The sequence below is a fragment of the Phalacrocorax carbo genome, chromosome 8, assembly GCF_963921805.1.
Source record: "Phalacrocorax carbo chromosome 8, bPhaCar2.1, whole genome shotgun sequence".
Classification (NCBI taxonomy): Eukaryota; Metazoa; Chordata; class Aves; order Suliformes; family Phalacrocoracidae; genus Phalacrocorax; species Phalacrocorax carbo.
In genome coordinates this window covers 17,676,109-17,691,883 of record NC_087520.1, presented here as the reverse complement: position 1 = coordinate 17,691,883, position 15,775 = coordinate 17,676,109, and the positions used below count along the sequence as shown (strand labels likewise).

Here is a 15,775-nt window from a genome sequence, read left to right as displayed (position 1 = left end):
AATTCACAGTGTTGAATTAACAAGTCTTTCCTTATTCTCACAAATGCTCAAAATGCACTTATTGGGGAGAGGGGGAAGGTTAGACAAAAAAATTGAATTAAATTAGCAACTAATCCTTAATGACCAAATTTCATGGCTGTGTAATTAATTTTTGATGTGTTGACCTGAAGAAGTTGATTGTAAGTAGAAAATAGATCAGCTCTACATTTTGACTAGGTGTTCAAAATAAAAATAAATAGGACCTTGAAATGCAATTGCTGTAATCCTAACTCTTGATACTACAAATTTAATAGAGGTACTTGTGGTAATTAGCTGAAGTTAAACACGTCTTAGAGCTGAAACCTTGCCTGAGATGTGTTTTCTTGCATCATGTTTATGCAAATCAAAACACTGCTTTATCTAGCAACACCTCAACATTTAATTGTTTGGTGTTAGTTCCTGTAACAATAATCACATATCCATTTAGCTCTTTTAAATGAAAATCACTATGAGATTATAACAGGTTGAGTGGACTGAAAATGAAATATGAAAATGAGGGAGAAAGCAAAGAATTCCTTTGCATCTCATTTATTCTAATTTATCTTTATAAATTGTTTAGTGAATGAAATAGAGGATGTGCATTGGAATGTTGGGGGGAGCAGGTGGCCGGCAGGGTGGGCTACAGCAGCTGGGACAGCTGTGGCACATAGCTGCATAGACCAGGGGGCACTGCTGCAGAACTAACGCAGCACTGGGATGACTGGTGAGAGAGTGTTTGGAGCCATCTCCTGAATCCCCAATTCAGAATCAAGTGTTACTGAAAGAGATTTTTATTATATGGGATTTGCCTCTTAAAAGTACTTACTGGGGCCCATACCCCTTTTCTTCAGTACTTAAAGGGGGCTTGTAAGAAAGATGAGGAGAGACTCTTTAGTAAGGCCTGTTGTGATACGACTAGAGTAATGGCTTTAAACTAAAGGAGGGTAGTTTTAGACTAGATATAAAGAAGAAATTTTTTACAATGAGAGCGGTGAAACACTGGAACAGATTGCCTGGAGAGGTGGCAGGTGCTCCATCCCTAGAAACATTCCAGGTCAGGTTGGACAGGGCTCTGAGCAACCTGATCTAGTTGAAGATGTCCCTGCTCACTGCAGCGGGGTTGGACTAGTTGACCTTTAAAGGTCTCTTCCAACCCAAACTATTCAATGATTATATGATTCTTCAGGTAGTGCTGCTACCTGTGCCTCCCAGCTCTGCTCATCAGTGCTGTATACACACCACAGCTGTACATGTCGGCCTCTGCAAACATGCCTGGGCAGATGTCATTAAGCTGAGAAAAGAAGACCTACATTCTACCTTTATTATCCCACTTACTGTCCGCTACAATTTTATGCACCACACATTGTGTCTTGCGGTAGCTTCAGATAAAGTCTTGATAAGATTCCCTTCTGAAGAGTTTTTGTTACAGTGCAGCATCCTGTAAAGTGATTTTTGTTGCAAGACCTTTACGCAAGGCACAAAAGGCTCGCCCCCACTACCACTTGGTCAGCAGCAGCCAAGGGGAAACCAGATGTGCATGTAGGGAGTGGAACAAAAGAGAAAGAGCTTGTTTGTTAGGTAATCTTCAGTCCTGGTACTTGAATAGTGTTGTTAGTGCTTCCAGGAAGAGTGGGAATTAGTCATTCTGTTTGGGTTTCTATATAATTAATATGACACTACAATTACACTCTGTGGTTTTTCTTATTTTACAAATGAAAATTAGCTTACTGAATTATCCAAGCAGGTGCTTCTTTATTCTCCAAGTGATGTTTGTGTGTGTGCATAGCTCTTGTCTGCGTAATCATTAAGAAAAACCTAAAACTTTAGTTTTCTATGGCACAAAAACCCCTAATAACCTTTATAACATTTTTGAGAAAAGGGAGGATACCTGGAGCCAGACTTGCCTATGTGCAGATTACAGTTGTAGTTACTGTAGTGGAGGGAAGAAACCCCAGAAATTCCAACTGCTTTATGAAGCTTCAGAAATTAAAAAACAAACAAACAAACAAAACCCCAAAAGCTAAAATTCAGTTTGTAATCTTTCTGAAAGACTTTTTTTTTCTTTTTAGAAAATCCACCTGTCCTTAAGAAATAGGGATCTTTCAGTCATACACCATCCCTTTAACGTTACAGCAAAAGCTCTCTTCTGCTTCCCCAAGGAAAGGGTTTTGATATGTCTCTGTCATCAGGATTGAGCCTACATTTATAAAACTAGAGTAACCAGTTGAGAAAGTACTGATGTTAAGTTTGGCTTCCCTGGCTTTGTTTGAATTACAATGGGAGCGCAGAATATGATTTATTTTGCCAAGGTGTTTTTTTGAAAAAAAAACCCTATCTTTTCTTTGAATCACAGTACTTGTTGCTGGGATAACCTTTGGGAAGCCCTACAGAAAATAGCTTTTTCTAGTAATTGCCCACTGAGGAAATGCGAACTGTTAAAGAGCTAAACTTTATTAATGGAAAAAATTAGGATAATGAGTGATAATTTGAAAGAACTATTTCTTTACAAACACAAAATTGTATTAATTTTAAATTTGCTTTCTGTATAACTGAATTCCTACAGAGTTGGTTGGGATGGGAATTGGGTTTACCCCTGCCAGTGAAAATATCTCAGAATAACTTTTATGTCCTTCAGAAAGGCTCAGGGTTAATTTACATATTGTTTGATGTGCAGTTTAATTTTGGATAAGAGAAAACGTTCCTTAATCAAAGCTACTGTAAAATGTAAGCTGAAGAACAAATTCCCAGAAACTGATGAATACCTTTTAAGTAGTCATTGCTCTCAAATTATATCTAATTTACAGACTTCTACTTTATTAATGATGCATCTACAATTAAATTACCTAAGGAGCTTTATCAGATTACAGCATTAGGCTGAATTTTGTGGCTTAGCCTCCAATGAATATATTTATATATCTCTCATTATAGCACTCTCACTAGAAGCCTCTCCATTTGACATTCTTACGCTCCTTTTTTCCTGTTTTGCTCTTTTATTTAAAAAAAAAATCTGGGACTGAAACACTTCATGCTGTACTTTGATTTGAAAATTGTAACTGAAAAAATTTTTTAAAAAAGAAAACTATTTAAACTAATTATTTAGCACTTTTGTTTCTCAAAACTAGAAGTCTATCTTTCCCAGCCTGCATGATCAGGATTTTTAATGTGAAGAAATGAAACTCATCCAAGTGACCGGGTTGTTGGGGGATCTATTGAATATTTGGAAAGTAAACAAAAAAAACCCTATTAAATGAATGAATTCATAAGCAGGGTGTTGCAGCTGCAGAACCTAAGTGGCTAAATCTCAATGAAGACACAAAACTATAATTTCTTCTCGTTCTTGGAGTCACTGTAGGGGAAAAGGCTAAGAATTTCTAATGGCAGCAGTAGAAAAATTACTTCCATGCAAAATAATTCATTTCTCTGCTAAGTGCTAACACTCTGCACTTTAAGGCCTGAATGTGCAGTACGTCTCTCTATTCTGACAATAAGGGACGCCTTTTTCTGTAAGATTACAGCTCCCATGTTGCAGGGAGATGGGAAGTATCCCAGTAAAACACTCAAAGCTACATATTGGAATAGACCAAGAAATAGAAAGCAAAAACCAGTTAATAAGAAGATATCCTACACTTTTCAAAATGTGGGGAAATGGAGTTCTCCATTGTGCATGCTATTTTCACGCTGAAGATCCGCAGAGGCGTAGTGTCCACTGCTTGCTGAATGCAGCCTTCTTTCATTCAATAGGTGCATGGAAGGAATTTACTGTCCATTGATTACGACCGGAACATACGCACAGAAAAAATCTATGATGATCACCGGAAATTTACACTGAGGATAATTTACGATCAGCTAGGACGGCCTTTCCTTTGGCTACCTAGCAGCGGCCTGGCTGCTGTCAACGTGTCTTACTTCTTCAACGGGCGCTTGGCTGGGCTTCAGCGCGGTGCCATGAGTGAAAGAACAGATATCGATAAGCAAGGCAGGATCATATCACGTGTGTTTGCAGATGGGAAGGTTTGGAGCTACACCTATCTAGAAAAAGTAGGTGATGTTGTTTTACCTTCTGACATTAGCTACAAAGAGACAAAGTACTGTTTGGCTTCATTTTGGGCTCAGTATATAACACACACACACAAATTATCCAAAATTTTATGTATTCCAGCTGTTAGGAATCCCTTTGTACCTGGTCTCAAAATTCCTTATTTTTCAATTAGTCAACTGAATTTGCCTAATTTTTAATGGAAAATACTCTTTTCATTGCTTGTGTCTTTTGATATTTTCCTGAAAGCAGTTAGACTGCCATATAATGGCATAAACTAACACAATGAATTGTGCTTAATTAGGACCAAAAATGCATGACTAAACCTAACAAAAGGTTCAGGTAGAAACAGGTAATTCATCTCTAGTCATTATTTATTAAATGAAAATGTGGTAATGCATTTTTACTTAGCTTGATTAAGACACTTCAATCATAACAGTCTCTTAAATACTTCAAAATTGCATATTATTTTCCCTTTCCCCTTCTTTCAATCTGTTGCTTTAAGCAATCCAGAGCTGATGTTCTCTGCTTGGTTTCTCACATGTTTCACGGTAATAGTTGTGAATTGCAACTGCTAGCAGAAAGTTAATTCAAGTTATTTATCTAACTCTTCTGCATCCCTCAGAAAAAAAAGAAGAAAATAAGTCCTACTAAAACAAGGGTAGCGAAGAGGTTGCTAACCTACACTTTCTCTGGAGTGTCAGCCTATTGATTTCCAAGTAGCAGATCCTCTCATCTGGCAATCTGACAATTTTCCTAAGCAGCTTTGTGCCCGTAACTAATGTACCTAATTCTCTTTTTATTCATTTAACATTAGTGCCTCTTCAGTAAACATTTCTTTAATGCCCTCTCAGAGGTCACGTGCTGAAAGCTAGTAACGGTGTATTAATTTTTTTCCCTATAGTCGATGGTACTATTGCTTCAGAGTCAACGACAGTACATCTTTGAGTATGATTCTTCAGACCGACTTCATGCTGTTACCATGCCGAGCGTTGCTCGGCACAGCATGTCAACTCATACCTCTGTTGGCTACATTAGAAATATTTATAATCCTCCTGAAAGCAATGCATCAGTGATTTTTGATTACAGTGATGATGGGAGGATTTTGAAAACATCATTTTTAGGTACTGGCCGACAAGTCTTCTACAAGTATGGAAAGCTATCCAAATTATCTGAAATTGTTTATGACAGCACTGCAGTTACTTTTGGATACGATGAAACTACAGGTGTCCTAAAAATGGTAAATTTGCAAAGTGGAGGATTTTCTTGTACAATCCGCTATCGTAAAATTGGTCCTCTCGTTGACAAACAAATCTACAGATTCTCTGAAGAAGGTATGGTCAATGCAAGGTTCGATTATACATATCATGACAATAGCTTTCGAATCGCAAGCATCAAACCCATAATAAGTGAGACACCTCTTCCGGTCGATCTTTACCGTTACGATGAGATCTCTGGCAAAGTAGAGCATTTTGGCAAATTTGGAGTTATTTATTATGATATAAATCAAATTATTACTACAGCAGTTATGACACTGAGTAAGCACTTTGATACTCACGGACGCATTAAAGAAGTTCAATATGAAATGTTCAGATCCCTGATGTACTGGATGACTGTACAATATGACAGCATGGGAAGGGTAACTAAAAGAGAACTGAAACTTGGTCCATATGCCAACACAACCAAGTATACCTATGATTATGATGGAGACGGGCAACTGCAAAGCGTAGCAGTAAATGATAGGCCAACCTGGCGTTACAGTTACGATCTGAATGGTAACCTTCATCTCTTGAATCCTGGAAACAGTGTCCGGTTGATGCCTCTGCGCTATGACCTAAGAGACAGGATTACGCGCTTAGGTGACATACCATACAAAATAGATGAGGATGGATTCCTGTGTCAGCGAGGCTCAGATGTATTTGAGTACAACTCCAAAGGACTCTTAACAAGAGCCTACAACAAAGCAAATGGGTGGAGTGTTCAGTACCGTTACGATGGACTCGGCCGAAGGGCTTCCTGTAAGACTAACCTGGGGCATCATTTACAGTACTTTTATGCTGATCTTCACAATCCAACAAGGGTTACTCATGTCTACAATCATTCCAATTCAGAAATTACCTCTTTGTACTACGATCTGCAAGGCCACCTCTTTGCAATGGAGAGTAGCAGCGGAGAAGAATATTACGTCGCCTCTGATAACACAGGCACTCCATTAGCCGTGTTCAGCATCAATGGCCTCATGATCAAACAGCTTCAGTACACAGCATATGGGGAAATTTATTATGACTCTAACCCTGATTTCCAGCTGGTTATTGGATTCCATGGAGGGCTGTATGATCCTTTAACCAAACTCGTCCATTTTACCCAAAGAGACTATGATGTCCTGGCTGGGCGCTGGACATCTCCTGATTATACCATGTGGAAAACCATTGGTAAAGAACCTGCTCCTTTCAATCTGTACATGTTCAAGAGTAACAACCCTCTCAGCAATGAACTGGATCTAAAGAATTATGTAACAGGTGAGACTTCATTACATTCCTTATAAATAACATTACAGTTTGGAAGTTGATTTGGGAAGGAAATCAGACTTCTCATTACTAGCCATTCACTGAATCTTCCCATCAAGGTTGGGCCATTTTCCTTTTTGTGCTATGAATAGGGCTGGCTAGTCCTGATTCTTTGATACTGCTCTTTCCTGAATGAAGAGCACTACATGAGAAGCCACAATGACTTATGGGGGGGAATAAAATTTGCCTAAATATTCAATTTCAGCACAGCCATAGCACTCTTCCTATTGAACTACTACTGTATGAAGATGTATTCATTCTAATTTTATATAAAGAAAAGTGAAGTCACCTACAAGAATCACTGGCAGGTTAGTTGCAGAATCAGGAACCAGAACTGCTCAGCATGTCTTCTCTTCAGGGCTGCTTTCAAAATTAACTGCTGACTGAGCCCATGGGCACGTTATGAATTAGCACCAAGAATACAATTAATTAAACCTTCTCCCATTTAACTTTTAATATGCAAACAGTCCTTAGTCTTTAAAACAAAAATCTTGATTTATTAAAAAAATTATTTGCTCCCAAAAGGCTAAGAAATTTTATGGAATATAGAATCATAGAATGGTTTAGGTTGGAAGAGACCTTTAGAGGTCATCTAGCCCAACCCCGCTGCAGTGAGCAGGGACATCTTCAACTAGACCAGGTCGCTCAGAGCCCCGTCCAACCTGACCTGGAATGTTTCTAGGGATGGGGCATCTACCACCTCTCTGGGCAACCTGTGCCTGTGTTTCACCCAACTCATTGTAAAAAATTTTTTCCTTGTATCCAGTCTAAATCTACCCTCCTTTAGTTTAAAACCATCACCCCTTGTCCTGTCACAACAGGCCTTGCTAAAGAGATTGCCCCCATCCTTCCTCTAGTCCCCATTTAAGTACTAAAAGGCTGCAATAAGGTCTCCCCTCAGCCTTTTTTTCTCCAGGCCGAACAACCCCAACTCTCTCAGCCTGTCCTCATGGGAGAGGTGCTCCAGCCCTCAGATCATTTTTGTAGAGCTGAGAAAGAAAAACAATAAAGTAGTTTTGATCCTGTATCTTAGAATTGGGTAAAACTTGTAACCTCGTCTTAAATAGTAATAATTTTTCACTTAGTAAGATCACACAGTACTTGAACTAGCTGCTGGCAATTTCTAAAAGGAAAGGTAATTAATATGTCTTCAGGAAAAGCTTTTTTCAGAATTGAATAAGCAGTATACAATAATTAGAGCAGTGGTATCATTTTTAAAAATGAGCTATCTTAATTTGAGCAGTAATTTGAATATCAAGAAAAATGTGCATTTACTTCAGAGAAAATCATAGCAAGTTTCATTAGTATGTTTGGACCTAATCCTATGTGTAACACACCATAGGTTCTACTGTAGCTGCTTTGCAATTTGAAGATAGTGCGATCTGTATCTGATAGCGTGAAAATATTGGTGACCTAAATTACCTTGGGACCAAATCTTCTTGTCCTAAATATAACAAAAGTCTTATTTTCATCCACCACTGTTCGACTTAGATTTTAGGTGTCATCTTATGAGATTTTGCTATGTTCTGAAATTGCATTCATTTACTTTTCCATCCACTGGATGAAATCTAGGAAGATATATTGCATTTTAGTGTAACATGCACCTTTTAGTCTGTAAAAATACTTCATTGGTCATTAATATATTTGTTGCTGTGTGGACTAGACAGATTATTTTGCACAAGAAGTGATTATGGTGGCACCTTGGCTGTCATCATTTAAAAAAAAAACAGAAAACAAACAAAAAAACCTCCAATCCATTCTTACTGTTAACCCCGACACTGATTTATTCACAGATTTCGCTGAAAAGGAATTCCTATAGCAAGTGCAAAGCACATTAGCTAAGCAAAACAGTAACTACTTTGTATATAGGTCTTCCTCTTTTTTGCAGAATTAGGGCAGCTGAAGTGAATTGTTTAGGAGATACCATTATGCCATAAAAAAAAATTGAAACCTTAAAAAGGAGCAATAACCCTGTGCTGTCCAAAGCTAGGGGAAAAATATGGTAGGCACTGTGTGGTGGGAAATAATACAAATATCTTTGTAGAAGCAGAGTATTTTACTACTTATTTTAGTGTCAGAATGGCTGAGAAAAGACGACTTTTGCTGTCAAATGTCCACAGCTAAGAATGATTACGCTTTTTATGATGTAACATTACCTCTGCTAAAAATTTTGGGAGAACAGGCATTGCAACAGCAAGCAGGTGCATGTTGTGACTGAGCATGTCCCAGAGGTCCGTATGTACAGGTGGGTGCTCTGCAGGCACTCTGCATGCCTGTGGGCAGCAAGCACAGCCCGCTGTGCACCCACCTGCTGCAGACACCGTGCTTGGAGCAGTCTAAATTCAGCCAGAGACCCTTGCATAGAGAAGGCCTTGCCACAGTCATGCCTCTTTTCAAAGATGGTGTTTGGCTCACACGAAGAGGTGGCCATAGCAGCACCAGGAGCCATTGTAGGCCAGTGAGGAGAGAAGGCCACTGGAAAAGGCAGGAGAGGTTTTTAAATAAAAATGGTCATGAACATAGGTCGAAATCAAAGAAGTGCCCATGGTCCCACACTGCTTCTTATCTCCAACACAGACAGAAAAGAGAAGCAGCAAACAGAAATGTGAAAGGGGGTCATGGGCATTTTTTTGATTAAAAATATCATTTTGATAACTAAAATACATCATTAGTTCTTCATACCTGCTGAGTGAGAATTACTGTTATTAATTTAGTTCCTGAGCTTTTACAACTAGATATGAAGACAGAGTTTTACTGGTCGAACCCAGAGCTGGAACTTCCCGAAGCTCACCCTAGAGCTAAGCTGTAACCATCCCATGCGGCTCCTGCTTTTCCGTACTGAGCCTGGAAGGATGGGAAGGTTATTCATGGTACCTAAATTTAGATATCTGAATTACAAGTCTGGCTTCTCACTGCATTTAATGGAGCCTCCTGAGACCTGATGACAGCTAATAGAAGTAGGACACAGAAGAGAAGCTGTGTATTTTCCCGAAGGACTTTGCAGATGTTTCTAGGGGTACTAACCTAGCAAAATATCATTTTACAATACAGTTTATATGTTACAGTAGCCACATCAGAAGGTGTCAGAGATGGAACAAGTACTGCATACAGTAAAATGTTTGTATAGTCCATGTGCTGTAATGAAAAAAGGATTAAAGAGGTAGTATACCCCTGATGAACTGCTTAGGGCAAATTTAAAGCAATATTTCCCATGCCTGTTTATGGTGGATTATTACACTTCTGTAAAGTGCCAGGCTGTAATATAAATTCTGAGTTCCACTGCTACTTGAAATTAAGGAGGTCAAGGATGGATTTCCTAATTTTTTTTCTTGTATTTATTACACACATTTATTTCTCACTTTCCTTCCTACTTTTGATTTTAGATGTCAAAAGCTGGTTGGTAATGTTTGGATTTCAGCTTAGCAACATTATTCCTGGTTTCCCCAGAGCAAAAATGTACTTTGTGTCACCGCCGTATGAGTTGTCTGAGAGTCAAGCATGTGAAAATGGACAGGTAGGTGGAAATATGAAGTTATTTTTCTTGATAAATTTGCCTCACTCTATGGACAGAACTGTTGGGCTCTTCTGTAGTTACAGCAGAAGGCCAAGTATTTATTTCAGTGTAAAATGAAGTGGGTATAGCTAGATTTTATACTAATGAACATATGCCTTTCTTGCCAGCCTTCATTGTTACCATAATTACAGTGTCATTAGTTTGTCTTTTATTGAGTACTTTCTTGATTAACAAGTTGTAACTCGATTAACTTGATTAGCAATGACAAAGGAAGACTTTGTCAGGGAAATTTATCATCTGTTGTACCTTTGGTAAAATCATCCTAACAACATATGTGGTACAATAAACTTAGGTTGGTACTTGCTGTACTGCTAAGAAATGGTTCTACTTCTCACCCTGTAATAGGATTTCTCATTATTTTTTGTCTGACACTTTTCATAGAGGCTTTGATTTGCTACTCTAATTGACTACAGTTAACTTCAGTTACAACGTTCATACTTAGTCGTCAGGTTAAGGTGGAAAATGGTATATGCTTTCAACGTTTATAATAAATTCTAACCCATTTATTAAACTTAAAAGGAGTGGTAGGCCAATTTCAAACTAAGTCTATGCTAGGCTTACTTCACATTTGTGGCAGCACAACTGAAATGGTCATATAAACCTGAACATACCGCTTTCACAGGCTTCTAAGTCAGTTGAGAATCTCAATCCCCCTTCAGGAATTGCTTTAGTATTTTGGATCCCAAATCTCATCTATTTTCAAAAAGGCTTAAATTCACACGTGTTTTAGTCATATATACTGGTTGAAAGCTCTGGGCAGAAGTGTCCAGACGTTAAGTGCTGTCTTTTTATAAATTGATTCTGTTTGGTTTAAGCTCTGATTAAAATTGTGCTAGACATGAGGCTTACTTATTCTTGTAACAGACATCATATAATTCACCAAAACTGAGATTTGTGGTACATGTATACTACAAAGGGTGATTAATGAGAAGTATTTTATTTGGTATTACTGATAGCAAAATAATTTGCCAAATGAGTATTCACCTGATTCTGAATATGTACATATTTGAGATACGTATAGGGATGGGTAACTGAGGGTGGTCTTCCCATAGCGTAGAATTTTTCACTGCGTGGCTTTCCTTTAAAAAAGCAAAGATTAGTATTGGTCTCTGAAATTATTATTTTCAAATCTATATCTTCTTTGGTGTTTTTTTGTTCTGTTTTGTTTTTCTCAGCTAATTACAGGAGTTCAGCAGACGACGGAAAGACACAACCAAGCTTTCATGGCTCTCGAGGGACAGGTCATATCTAAAAGATTACATGCCAATATTAGAGAAAAAGCAGGTCACTGGTTCGCAACAACCACTCCTATCATTGGGAAAGGAATCATGTTTGCTGTGAAGGAAGGCCGTGTAACCACTGGCATTTCCAGCATAGCTACAGATGACAGCAGAAAGATTGCCTCTGTCCTTAACAGTGCTCACTACCTGGAAAAAATGCACTACAGCATCGAGGGGAAGGATACCCATTACTTTGTCAAGATAGGCTCAGCTGACAGCGACCTTGTCACCCTCGCAATGACCAGCGGGCGGAAGGTCCTGGAGAGTGGAGTCAATGTCACCGTCTCCCAGCCCACTCTCCTCGTCAATGGGAGGACTCGAAGGTTTACGAATATTGAGTTTCAGTATTCCACCCTGCTGATCAACATCCGCTACGGACTGACCCCTGACACCCTGGACGAGGAAAAGGCGAGAGTGTTAGACCAGGCTCGGCAGCGAGCCCTGGGATCAGCCTGGACCAAAGAGCAGCAGAAGGCACGGGATGGCCGAGAGGGCAGCCGCGTATGGACAGACGGAGAGAAGCAGCAGCTTCTGAACACGGGAAGGGTTCAAGGTTACGAGGGATATTATGTCCTGCCTGTGGAGCAGTACCCAGAGCTAGCAGACAGTAGCAGCAACATCCAGTTTTTAAGACAGAATGAAATGGGAAAGAGGTAACAAATTAACCTGCTGTCATCCTTTGCTGGATGAATCAGTAGTCATAACTGTTATCTCCTCTCCTAAGGAGATGAAGACCTAAATGGGGGCACTAGGCTGAGCTACTTTGGGATAGTAAGTGGCAAAAAAGCTCATATTTTTTGAGTTAAATGCTACTGCTTAAGTGATTAAAACCTACATCCTGAAGTGGACTAAAGCCAGACTGAAAACTCTAACCATAAAAATTAAAAAGTACCCCTGAAATATTACCCACTTGTTCTGGGTCTAACGAAAAACAAAAAGAAGGCCTCGTATTGTATTACCTCACTCCATTCACACGTGAGCAAACTAAGAAATCCAAGTGGGCCACTTTCACTAACCAGCTGATGAAACACAGATGATTCAGACTGCTTGTTTGATAAATATCCAAGAGGTTTTCATTTAAAGCAAAATACAGGTGCATTTAAAACATGACTTTGGGGTGATTTGTGTGTAGCAACTGGAGGACAATGAGAATGCAAGTGAGAGCGCACTGGAAATAGTAAAGAAAAATATATTTAAAAGTAACAAAACCACACTTGCACTCTGACCCTCCACTTGTCTGGCCTGAAGCTTAACTTATTCAAAGAGGGCAGAGTGTAAAGTTACATTCAAAATGGTGGCTATAAATCACTACAAATAAATTTCATACTCTGTTTGTCTTTGAAGATTTCCATTGTGGACAGTATAACACAGTTACAGGGTGTAGTCTGTTTAGATTCAGTAGTTTGTTGGTATCAGTTCCAGTAGAGCTGTGGGCATTGTGTTACACTATTGCAAATGGGCACCACGTCAGATCACCCTGTACATACATCAGCCAGAAGGCACAATCACTGTTTCAGATTTAAAAATTATTAGTGTGTTTGTTTGGTCGAGAAACTGAGACAATCACATTACAGTCACCATAAAAAAAAAAAAAGAAAAAAAAAGAAAATGTCTAATAAGAACTTTGGTACAAGAACTTTTTTGTAATATACATGTATGAATTGTTCATTGAGTTTTTATATTAATTTTAATTTGCTGCTAAGCAAAGACTAGAGACAGGCAAAGATAATTTATGGCAAAGTGTTTAAATTGTTTATACATAAATAAAGTCTCTAAAACTCCTGTGAACTACTTGTCTTCCATTGTGAAATCTTTTGAAAATTAAAAAATATTAGTGTCTCACTGTTACCTAACACACACAGCACCTTATGTGGCAAAATGACCTGCTGTTGTACCGTGGATCCTACAGAGGGCTGGTCCTTTGATCTCTGGGTAAGCAAACTCCTACATACACATCACCCAAAACTCTGTTTAGGAGACAGTGGAAAACTGATAAATGCTATAGAAATTCCCTCCTCACACCTCATGACTCGCAACCCTCAAACTGCCATGTTTCAATCCTGGAATTGGTTTAATTGCACTAAGGCAACATCCAAACGGTTTGAAAATGCAGTAACATAATATTAAATGGAACATGGAAGGCCGTGCTGTGAGCGAGGATGTCTCCATGAAATCTGTCTTCTTTAGGAGATTGCTTATTTCTACCACATTTAAAAATTGGAGGTAAGATCAAAGACCCTCTCCTAAGCAGTCACTCCTGAGGATGTTAAAAGGGACTCATCCATCAACAAGAGCCCTGCTGCTTTTATCTCATTTAAGTATGTAACTAGGGAGCTCTACTTAATTTTGAGAACAGTTTTGCTTTTGGGGTTGTAAATGAGGTTTTTAGTGATTCATGATATCGACAGAGATGCTCACGTTGATTATGGGCATTAATTCACTCCAGGGCATTTTTAAAGCAGAACAGTTCAGTGGCTGTGTTGTGTAACACCGACAGCACTCCAAAAGTGCATCTGATTTTTGCTGTGCAAACAAAAGCCATCCCATTCTGACTGGAGCGTTACACCTACGTGTTTGCCCTAAGCAGCACATGCGCTGGAACCCCAAGCACTGTTACTCATTCTCTGAAGGATGCGTCTGGGTCCATTTTCAGATGAAGTCCTGTATGTCTGTCACCGCAGATGTTTTTCTCTGCTGATGGCTTTGAAGTGCTGTTATGTTATCAGACCGTTCATTACAGGTGAAACCTCTTTAAGAAGCATTGTTACTTTTTTGAATGGAGGCATAAAACATGAAATCACAAGGTGGAGACACTTTCCATTATCACGGTTTTTGTGGATTACCCTTGCCCTGTACTGGTAAGCTCCTTAGGTCATTTTTTGGAATGGAATTTTTCTTGCAGTTGAGAGGCTTGAAATGAGAACCTGTTGCACAGGCCCTGATGTCCTTTATTCTGTTACCATTCTCCTAAAGCTGAAGCTCTTCAGAATTAGGGATTCTGTTACTTCAAAAGGAAACATGGTTAAACTAAAAGTGAAGTACCCTTTTTAATATTAATTACTATGGGAAGAGATGTAACAGATTTGCAGGGGATGCACTCTCTACCCAGCTCCTTTGCAAATAACGTATACATTATCAGGATGTTCTTAAATACAACTTTTGAACGTGGTCCAGTCATGCTAGCTAAGCATTCACCAGAGACGATGTATCCAGGGCTATCTATGGTTTCCAAAGCCCGTGTGCAACTTAGGACAGGTCTTGTGGCAAGCCGTAGCCATGCACTTAGGCTCTTAGATCGAGCTAACTATTGTGCTGGACCTGACCAAGGTCATTCCCAACCTCACCTCTTGGCTCAGCCACTACATTTTCTTTGTGTTTCCATCCAGAGCCCCTGCAACATTGAACAGCATATCTACGTGGACAAACTCTCCCAGCCTGTCCTTTTGGCAAATAAACTGTAGTCTGTCCAGTTACTTAGAAAACCCTTGCATGGTGCATCAAAGAGATTAGAAGAATTACTGTATTTTGTAATTATGACAAAGAGATGCTTTCATGTCTTGAAAAATAGCTGACGCTTAGAGGCCATACTAAAGAGCTTTTCACTTTAAGGAATGGGGGAGATAACTGGGCTGATGTGGCCATGGCCAACCACTTATTGCCTCCTCTCCTGTGGGCCTGTTTTCCCTGTTTCTTGATGTATCTTTTTCTCCCTTTTCCTTTCTACAACCCTCCCTTTCCTCACTCCCCTCAAATTGGTTTCTCCTGTTCCTCTCACAGCTCTTGCTTTTCCTCTCTCCTCCTTGCTACACTTTTCCATATGGAATAGGTGATTAACTTAAAGCAACACTGAGGAGACATGACCTGGGATCTTTCTTATGGCAGAGTAGTTAACTGGTGGCTCTAACAGTGACACTGTGGCTGTGTCCCCAATAGTGTTGTGACCAGGACAGGCTGAGGGCAGCCATGTAAGAACCTAGCCTGAGAAGAACATCTCGTCGTGGGAAGGCACAGTGCGTGACCCCAGGCCAGCCTAAGAGCTACGAATCTAGGTTTGCTCTTCTAACTCACTCAAGCACAAGCTGAGGTGTCTGCAAAGGGAACACAAATTTAAGAACAGGCTTCTATTTAAAGCTAAAACCAGATGGAGAATCAGCATTAGAATATGTTTCCTTTTTTCCTATTGGATTACTGCAACTGAAGGAATTTGGTATTTATAACCTTTCACTTCAGCTTGAAAAAATTGTTTTTCTTCCTGACTTAACCCGAAGCCTGGGACTTGGCTTTCGGTGTAGGCATGTGT

The 15,775-nt window shown here is 39.3% G+C and overlaps 1 protein-coding gene across 2 annotated transcripts in view; it reads left to right on the top strand.

Annotated features, from left to right (window-relative positions):
* Positions 1-13,263, top strand: part of TENM2 (teneurin transmembrane protein 2) — a 699,068-nt gene extending 685,805 nt beyond the window's left edge. For both annotated transcript variants that reach the window (XM_064458951.1, XM_064458950.1), the window contains 4 exons: positions 3,760-4,056; positions 4,959-6,573; positions 10,005-10,135; positions 11,371-13,263. In XM_064458951.1, the coding sequence (XP_064315021.1) occupies positions 3,760-4,056; positions 4,959-6,573; positions 10,005-10,135; positions 11,371-12,132 (2,805 nt within the window). In that variant the 3' untranslated portion in view covers positions 12,133-13,263. The remainder of the gene's footprint in view (positions 1-3,759; positions 4,057-4,958; positions 6,574-10,004; positions 10,136-11,370) is intronic.
* Positions 13,264-15,775: the final 2,512 nt, after the last annotated feature.